Genomic DNA, 9,683 nt, shown 5'->3' with positions numbered 1-9,683 from the left:
TCGCTGAGCCCCGGCGGGCCCCTGGCGCTGCTGGAGCAGATCCGGGGCGGGGCCCGGCTGAAGAAGGTGGAGCAGAACGACCGAGCGCCGGCGTCCGGCGTGGGGCGGGACGCCCTGCTGGGCCAGATCCGCCAGGGCATCCGGCTCAAGAACGTAAGTCGGACATTTTCCGCTTTTTAGAAGAAGAAAAAAAAAACGCTTGAGTGACGGACCGGACCCCTCTGACCCCTTTGACCCCTCTGACCCCTTTGACCCCTGTGTGTGTCTGCAGGTGCCGGACCTTCCGGAGTCCGGGGCGCTGGGGTCGGGCCCCACGGCCGGCATCGTGGGCGCCCTCATGGAGGTGATGCAGAAGAGGAGCAAAGCCATCCACTCCTCAGGTAACCTCCCACGCTGGTTAGCGTAGCTTAGCGTAGCGTAGCTTAGCGTAGCACAAGGCCCGGCTTTTTACATTACATTACATGTCATTTAGCAGACGCTTTTATCCAAAGCGACTTACAATAAGTGCATTTCAACCCAGAGCACAAACCAAGACAAACCGGCTCCGGACACAAAACCTAAACTTCGTGGAATGTGTTTGACAGTGAGCTGTAGGGGAGCTGGACTCGGGGGGCGGGGTTTATCTCTTGTACTGACCCAGGCTAGCTGTTTCCCCCCCGCTTCCAGTCTTTGTGCTAAGCTACGCTCACTGCATTGAGATCGGTGTCGGAAAGGAATAACAACAATACTCAAATGTGCAGAACTCGTATTGTTGTTGTTGTTGCTTTAGATCTGAGGTTCTACAGTTTCACGTAAATACATTAACGTCACATGCTGTGAAGGAGTGAATAGACATTAAAAAATCCCCTTCAAAATAAAAGCACAATGTTTTGTTTTTTTATTTAAAAAAAAAGTGCACAGGCAGAGAATCAGTGTTCTAAAGTGACCCCGGTACCACTTTAGTCCACAAGGGGCAGCAGAACCAACACTACCACTTTAGTCAACAAGGGGCAGCAGAACCAACACTACCACTTTAGTCAACAAGGGGCAGCAGAACCAACACTACCACTTTAGTCCACAGGGGGCATCAGAACCAACACTACCACTTTAGTCAACAAGGGGCAGCAGAACCAACACTACCACTTTAGTCAACAAGGGGCAGCAGAACCAACACTACTTTGGTCAACAGGGCAGAACCAACACTACCACTTTAGTCAACAAGGGGAACCAACACTACCACTTTAGTCAACAAGGGGCAGCAGAACCAACACTACCACTTTAGTCCACAGGGGGCAGCAGAACCAACACTACCACTTTAGTCAACAAGGGGCAGCAGAACCAACACTACCACTTTAGTCAACAAGGGGCAGCAGAACCAACACTACCACTTTAGTCCACAGGGGGCAGCAGAACCAACACTACCACTTTAGTCCACAGGGGGCAGCAGAACCAACACTACCACTTTAGTCCACAGGGGGCAGCAGAACCAACACTACCACTTTAGTCACAGGGGCAGCAGAACCAACACTACCACTTTAGTCCACAGGGGCAGCAGAACCAACACTACCACTTAACCAACACTACCACTTTAGTCCACAGGGGCGACAGAACCAACACTACCACTTTAGTCCACAGGGGCCAGAACCAACACTACCACTTTAGTCACAGGGCAGAACCAACACTACCACTTTGGTCCACAGGGCACTTTAGTCCACAGGGGCAGCAGAACCAACACTACCACTTTAGTCCACAGGGGGCACCAGAACCAACACTACCACTTTAGTCCACAGGGGGCACCAGAACCAACACTACCACTTTAGTCCATAGGGAGCACCAGAACCAACACTACCACTTTAGTCCACAGGGGGCGCCAGAACCAACACTACCACTTTAGTCCACAGAGGGCACCAGAACCAACACTACCACTTTAGTCCACAGAGGGCACCAGAACCAACACTACCACTTTAGTCCACAGGGGGCAGCAGAACCAACACGAGATATCAAAGTTCCTTTTCTTAATCTTTTTATTATTCTGTTTATTTTAACGCTCTTTTAACAAGACGTTTGTGTTTACCAGACGAAGACGAGGACGACGACGAAGACGAGGACTTCGAAGACGATGACGAGTGGGACGACTAGTGAAGACCCGCCCCCTCCCCCGCCTCCCGCGGGCACTAAAATATCCTCTATAAAGATCTTCCAACATCCGACTAACATTGCAATGTAAATGTTGTAAGAATTGGCTGTATATTTATTTTTGCCTTTTTTGCTTAATCTTCTTTCTTTTTTTTACGATTTATTGTAATTAATCCGTGCAATACCTCATGTGTTCATCTGTTAGGCTCCTCCCCCTTCATGCCGTCATGAGAAAACACGTAACGCTTTATTAACATGAAACACCCGGAGTCTGACGTTTATGGTTTGGTGTTTATTTGTTGTTGTTTTCATCCGACTGAAGGGCCGCCCCTCTTTGTGTTTGAGTTTAAACAGAAATTAAAGTTTGTCGTGTTATTTTACATTTTTTTCATGATCTTGTTTTTTTACATGAATGCGGCGGGTCGGATTTGTTTTATTTTTAAAACAGTTTCTACGATAGTTCCGTTTGTGTTTGTCGAAGTCTTTTATTTTTTGTTTTAATATTTTTTCCGTTTCAAGCCGGTTACCGTGACGACGGACACTTTAAAAAAATGTTTTACAATACCTAGATCTTTAAAAGAAGAGAAAAACATGGCTGAAGATGCTTCACCCTCTTTGGCTTCATATTGAAGCACGTTAACACACACACATATACACACACACACACAGACACATACACACACACACTGACACATACATACGTACACACACACATACACTGACATACATACACACACACACACTGACACAAAGACACACACACACACACTGGCATTTAATGATACGTTTTGTCGTCTTGTTGTTTTTGTTGTGACATCATTTCGTTATTTTCCGGTCGGTTTAAAAAACAACAACATTGCATCCCCACAAGAACATAAATATATAAACATAAATTCATCCTCTTCCAGTTGAGCGTCGTCGTGGAGATCCACCCGTTGTTTAAAAGAGCAACCTGTGAAGGGGGGGGGGTACTAAATTGTATACTGAAATAAATGTTAATATTTACAGAGCAGTGTGTGTGTGTGTGTGTGGTTCTGGATCGGCTTCAGTCCGATGCCTTTATTTTGTAGAGCTTTCTTTCCCCGGAGGCGGGAATCGAACCGCCGACCCTCTGAATGACGGACGACCCACTGACACACACATAGACACACACACACACACACCAGGTCGTCTTGTTCACTGTGTGGAAGGCAGCAGGTGTGTGTGTGCGTGTGTGTTGCAGCTGCTGCTGCATCACCTCACAGCAGCTCCCTCTGTGGGTCTGCTGTGAGGTTCAATCTTTTTTTACTCACACACACACACAGACACACAGCTTCCCATCTGCTATTATAATAATTAGAATCCCATGGAAAAAAGAAAAAAACTCATCTTAACAGTGACAAAATATAAACTAGTTGACAGAAGTACCAACACAACTTTGCAAGTTGTGGCTTCAACAACAACAACAAACAAACAAACAAGCCAGCCAGTAGTTAAAAAACACGCTTTAATTCACATGTGGAAACATCCGGGAAGAACGACGGCAACATTCAGCTGGAACACGAGTTCAAGATGTGACATTTTAGTGTGAAATCAAGTATTTAAAAAACAACGTGAGCAGAGTTCAGGTGAGTTCAGGTGTGGGACAGATCCACCTGGAACGACACGCATCAGAGCCCTTAAAGGTACAGCGCACACAAACTGAAGAAATCCTGTTTAAAAACACAAAGTTATGGCGGAGACTTTAAAGGAGTCGCCCCCTGGTGGTCAGGAGAGAGAATGCAGCTTTAACACATGAAGCATAGACTTCTATACAACCAGAGGAGTCGCCCCCTGGTGGTCAGGAGAGAGAAAGGAGTTTTAAGACAATGCAAAACCAACATTTCCTCGAACACATGAGTCCCTGAAGGCCTCACAGGAAGTCTTACCCTTTTTAAGGACCCGACGTTGCTCTCGCGGATCGCCGACATCAGGTCGTCGCGGCTCGCCGGCTTCAGGCCGTCCTTCTCGTTGGCGCCGTTCTTGAGCTTCTTCGACTCGGTCTCCCTTCGGTCGGACGGAGTCTTCGTGGCCGCGGCGACGCCCTCGCGCCGTTCGACCATCGCTGAGATCTTCCTCGTGGGCGGGGCTAAAGACGCAGGAGGAGGAGGAGCCGGAGGAGAGTTTCCCTTCTGGGTTTCAACAGTCTGAGAAGGTGGCGACGTCTCCTTTGGGGGACCGGGCTCTCGTCCCGCCTCCGGGGGACCGGGCTCTCGTCTCGCCGCCTCCAGGGGACCGGGCTCTCGTCCCGCCTCCGGGGGACCGGGCTCTCGTCTCGCCGCCTCCGGGGGACCGGGCTCTCGTCCCGCCTCCGTGGGACTGGGCTCTCGTCTCGCCGCCTCCGGGGGACCGGGCTCTCGTCCCGCCGCCTGGGACTGGCTCGCCCCGCCTGGGACTGCCTGCCGCCTGGGGACCGGGCTCTCGTCCCGCCTCCGGGGGACTGGGCTCTCGTCTCGCCGCCTCCGGGGGACCGGGCTCTCGTCCCGCCGCCTCCGGGGGACCGGGCTCTCGTCCCGCCTCCGGGGGACCGGGCTCTCGTCTCGCCGCCTCCAGGGGACCGGGCTCTCGTCCCGCCTCCGGGGGACCGGGCTCTCGTCCCGCCTCCAGGGGACCGGGCTCTCGTCCCGCCGCCGGAGGACCGGGCTCTCGTCTCGCCGCCTGGGACGGGCTCGCCCGCCGCCTCCGGGGGACCGGGCTCTCGTCTCGCCGCCTCCAGGGGACCGGGCTCTCGTCCCGCCTCCGGGGGACCGGGCTCTCGTCTCGCCGCCTCCGGGGGACCGGGCTCTCGTCCCGCCTCCGGGGGACCGGGCTCTCGTCTCGCCGCCTCCGGGGGACCGGGCTCTCGTCCCGCCGCCTCCGGGGGCCCTCCCTCCCGCTCCTCCTCCTGCCGGAGCCTCCGCTGCCGCTGCCGGTCCTGGTTGCGCGCCAGGAGGCCGGTGGCCGCCATCCTCGGGCCCGGGAGGTGGAACTGGTAGCCGAGCTTGAGCAGGGTGGTGTTCTCCCTCAGCAGCTGCACCATCTCCATCTCCGCCCTCCCGCCGCACATGTGCCTCTGGTTGTGGAAGCGCAGCTCGGCCAGCGCCCGGTTGTGCCGCAGCGCCGCCAGCAGCGCCAGGACGCCGCGGCCGGACAGGAAGTTGGACTCCAGGTTCAGGCTCCGGACGGAGCGGTTCTCGCGGAGCATCCCGGACACGGCGAGCGCCACGCGGTCGTCGCGCGGGTGTTGGCGAGGCTGAAGACGCGCACGTGGGTGTTGGCGCGCAGGGCGTCGGCGAAGCGCAGCAAGGTCTCCTGGGTAATGTCCTGCAGGTTGTTGAGGTTCACTTCGCTGACGGCGGGGTCGTCAAGCCGGATCCGCTCCAGGGTTTCGGCGACGGCGGTCGGGTTCCCGGCGGCGGTTGCTTCCGGGTTCCCGTCGGTGGTTCCGGTTCTCCTGGACTCGCCCGGCGGACTCTTCTTCTGGGGCCCCTGGCTCCTCGTCCCCGCCGCCTCCTTACACTCGTCTTTCTTCTCCTTCTCGCTCTCCTTCACTTTCTTCCCCCTTTGAGAACTCCTCTTCGCGGCGGCGTGCGGCGCCTCGCCCCCGGCGTCCGACCCCGGTTCCCCTCGGCCGCCATCGGGCCGTCTCTCCTGAGCGCGACCACGGGACAGAAAGTTAAAACTCGAACGCCGTGACATCCTCCAGACGACGGCTTTTAATTGGCTCTATTTTTAGACCGCTTTGCTACTGGGTACATGGGACACTACATAATTATATATATACATATGTACAGGACTGTCTCAGAAAATTAGAATATTGTGATAAAGTTCTTTATTTTCTGTAATGCAATTAAAAAAACAAAAATGTCATGCATTCTGGATTCATTACAAATCAACTGAAATATTGCAAGCCTTTTATTGTTTTAATATTGCTGATTATGGCTTACAGTTTAAGAAAACTCAAATATCCTATCTCTAAATATTAGAATATCATGAAAAAGTATACTAGTAGGGTATTAAACAAATCACTTGAATCGTCTAATTAACTCGAAACACCTGCAAAACACACAAAAAGGGTTTCCTGAGCCTGGAGTGAAAACACTCAGCTTGGTTCAGTACAACTAAATCACAGTCCAGAATGGGGAAGACAGTGGACTGAAGCTGTCAGGTATCAAAAGCCACTGTTGTCCCCACTTGAACTCAAGAAAGCGGGAAGCTTGGGCTGGGCTGTGGAGGAAAAGAAGCACTGAAGCAGAGGTGGTCCAAGTCCTCTTTTCAGAGAAAGCAAGTGTTGTATTTCAGGAAGTCAAGACAGAGTCTAAAGAGAGGCGCAAAATCCAAGTTGCTTGAAATCCAGTGTGAAGTTCCCACAGTCAGTGATGGTTTGGGAGCCATGTCAGCTGCTGGTGTTGGTCCACTGTGTTTCATCAAGTCCAGAGTAAATGCAGCTGTGTACCAAGAGATTTTAGAGCACTACATGCTTCCGTCTGCTGAAAAGCTCTATGGAGATGAGGATTTCATTTTCCAGCATGATCTGGCACCTGCCCACAGCGCCAAAACCACCAGTAACTGGTGTACTGACCATGGCATTACTGTCCTCGATTGGCCTGCCAATTCCCTGACCTGAACCCCATAGAGAATTTGTGGGGTATTATGAAGAAGAAGCTGAAAGACACCAGACCCAACAATGCAAATGAGCTAAAGGCCGCTATTGAAGCATCCTGGGCATCCATAAACCCTCAGCAATGCCACAGGCTGATTGCCTCCATGCCACGCCGCATTGATGCAGTAATCCGTGCAAAAGGATTCCCAACCAAGTACTGAGTGCATTAATGGACATTTTCAAATGTTTGATTTTGTTTTGCTGTTATAAATCTTTTTTTTTACTTGGTCTGAGGAAATATTCAAATTTTATGAGATAGGATTTTAGAGTTTTCTTAAGCTGTAAGCCATAATCAGCAATATTAAAAGAATAAAAGGCTTGCAATATTTCAGTTGATTTGTAATGAATCCAGAATGCATGACATTTTTGTTTTTTAATTGCATTACAGAAAATAAAGAACTTTATCACAATATTCTAATTTTCTGAGACAGTCCTGTATATATATAATATAATATATATTTAATACATAATATATATATAATATAATATATATAATATGTATATAACATATAATATATATATTATATATATAGGACAACAGAAACATAAACTTCATGCACAAGTATTACTTTAATTTGTATGTGATGTGAGAAATACTTCCCAATGAAGCATTACCTAACTTGTCTAAGACTAACTCATCTCAGACTAACTCATCTCAGACTAACTCATCTCAGACTAACTAGTCTCAAACTAACTCATCTCAGACTAACTAGTCTCACACTAACTAGTCTCAAACTAACTCATCTCAGACTAACTAGTCTCAAACTAACTCATCTCAGACTAACTCATCTCAGACTAACTAGTCTCAAACTAACTCATCTCAGACTAACTAGTCTCACACTAACTAGTCTCAGACTAACTAGTCTCAAACTAACTCATCTCACACTAACTCATCTCAGACTAACTCGTCTCAAACTAACTCATCTCAGACTAACTAGTCTCAGACTAACTAGTCTTACTGATCAGCCCTGCTTGTCCCTCCCTCACCATCCTCTCGTCCTCCAGCAGCTTCCGGTTCTCGTCCCCCCAGAACCGGAGCAGGGCGGCCCGGTCGTAGTCCCCCGTGGGGGTCCTGGTGGTCTGGTCTCCCGTGGGGGTCCTGGTGGTCTGGTCCCCCGTGGGGGTCCTGGTGGTCTGGTCCCCCGTGGGGGTCCTGGTGGTCTGGTCCCGCTGCCTCAGGCCGGGGGCCACGGCGTCGTCCAGCTCCCTCTCCAGCTCCTGCAGCTCCTCGGGGGTCAGCGCCGCCAGCAGCTCGTCCACGTCCTCCTGGAACCCAGAGCTACTCATGGTTCTGGTTCTTCTTCTTCTTCTTCTATCTCCTCGTCCACTTGGTTAAATCTTCCCGGAGTCGACTTGTCCTCCATCCGGCTCCGTCAGATCTGTTGGTGAGTCTCTCAGAGTCCTGGTCCATCTACTGGTCCCAGCTGCCAGAGGGGCCTGATGTGGGGGGGGGGCGCCTTGTCTTTTTTTAGGGTGTTGGGTTGTGTGTGTGTGTGTGTGTGTGGGGGGGGGGGGTCGACGAGATAGGCTTACAGCAGGAATGCGAGCCCTCCGAGCGGCCTGCCGTGGGGAGGAGACACCGGAGAGCGCTACGCACCGGCGTGGCCGTGTTGTCGTCAAGGAAACGCTTTTACACCGGAACGCGGCGAGAGAAAACAAGGTGGCGATCAGTCACCCGGGATCTCACGGGAAGACGCGTAGAGAGCGTCACGATGCTTTGAGGTCACGGCGTGAGACACGGCGGCGAGGTCGGCTGAGGCGCCGAGAAACTCTGATAATAAGAGAACCGAGGAAAAACGTGAAAAACGTAAAATAATTTAAAAAACTAAGTCATCACATACTAACTAGTGTCAAACTAACTAGTCTCAGACTGAAAACTTCAACATAACTCGAGAACATTTCAAACGCCGATCTCCAGGAAGCGTGCCGAGGTTTCACATAGTGGCCAAATGGTGGAACTACAAGTCACATGTGACGCCCAAAAGAAAGAAGAGTCCGTAAAGCAGCCGTCGGTTCCTGAGGTCAACGTGAACAATCCTGATTTAAATCTAACGGTCTCACAGCTGCGTATCTTTGCTCAGAAGTTATTTATTTAACTACTCGAAGTGGAGTAAGATGTTTAGGACTAAAATCTGACAATTAACTTCAACTGAAAACCAGAGGGGTAAAGTTATAAGAACAACAACAACAACTCTACGACTGAACAACACCGTGGTGTCGACCTGTCAATCACCTGTAGCCCCGCCCCTAAAGCTTACCCTGTTTTATGGTCTGCGTGACTCTAAATGACCATAAAGTATAAATGATGACATCATGCTGTATAGAAGAAGACTTGAAACTAGAGACTGAGACATAAACTCATGTTTACTATGTTTACTGAGGGAATACATCAAGAGAAGTAGAGTCACTATATAGACTTCTATACAACCAGAGGAGCCCCCTGGTGGTCAGGAGAGAGAATGCAGCTTTAACACATGAAGCACAGACTTCTATACAACCAGAGGAGCCCCCTGGTGGTCAGGAGAGAGAATGCAGCTTTAACACATGAAGCATACACTTCTATACAACCAGAGGAGTCGCCCCCTGGTGGCCAGGAGAGAGAATGCAGCTTCCACACATGACCATAATGTCCTAAATGATGACATCATGCTGTATAGAAGAAGACTTGAAATTAGAGACATAAACTCATGTTTACAATGTTTTCTAAATCCAATAATCAATATTCAAAAGACTATTTTTTCATTAATTTATACAGCATTCATTTCAGAATAAAAGCCTTGCGTCGCAAATAAGAAGCCGAAGGACCTTTAATTTGAAGAAAAAAGACACAGAAGTGTCAGTTCAATTGAACTTAAAATTTGAATCAACAATGAAACATTGGCATCACTGACCACACTGGTGTTGTCAT

At 50.1% G+C, this 9,683-nt stretch overlaps 2 protein-coding genes across 3 annotated transcripts in view; one reads left to right on the top strand and one right to left on the bottom strand.

Annotated features, from left to right (window-relative positions):
- Nucleotides 1-3,122, top strand: part of wasla (WASP like actin nucleation promoting factor a) — a 15,952-nt gene extending 12,830 nt beyond the window's left edge. For both annotated transcript variants that reach the window (XM_056417470.1, XM_056417472.1), the window contains 3 exons: nucleotides 1-153; nucleotides 272-380; nucleotides 2,057-3,122. The exon at nucleotides 1-153 is cut by the window's left edge and continues 440 nt beyond it. In XM_056417470.1, coding sequence (XP_056273445.1) covers nucleotides 1-153; nucleotides 272-380; nucleotides 2,057-2,118 — 324 coding nt within the window. In that variant the 3' untranslated portion in view covers nucleotides 2,119-3,122. The remainder of the gene's footprint in view (nucleotides 154-271; nucleotides 381-2,056) is intronic.
- Nucleotides 3,123-3,583: 461 nt separating this feature from the next.
- lmod2a (leiomodin 2 (cardiac) a) lies at nucleotides 3,584-8,062 on the bottom strand. Its single transcript, XM_056416143.1, is given in 6 exon segments — nucleotides 3,584-3,749; nucleotides 4,023-4,328; nucleotides 4,985-5,349; nucleotides 5,352-5,758; nucleotides 7,743-7,863; nucleotides 7,945-8,062. Coding segments are annotated over 6 exon segments (1,338 nt in total). The 3' UTR covers nucleotides 3,584-3,728.
- Nucleotides 8,063-9,683: the final 1,621 nt, after the last annotated feature.

Source organism: Pseudoliparis swirei, chromosome 6 (assembly GCF_029220125.1).
Source record: "Pseudoliparis swirei isolate HS2019 ecotype Mariana Trench chromosome 6, NWPU_hadal_v1, whole genome shotgun sequence".
Taxonomy (NCBI): domain Eukaryota; kingdom Metazoa; phylum Chordata; class Actinopteri; order Perciformes; family Liparidae; genus Pseudoliparis; species Pseudoliparis swirei.
The sequence above is the reverse complement of the archived record's forward strand: the minus strand, read 5'-3'. Positions and strand labels throughout refer to the sequence as shown.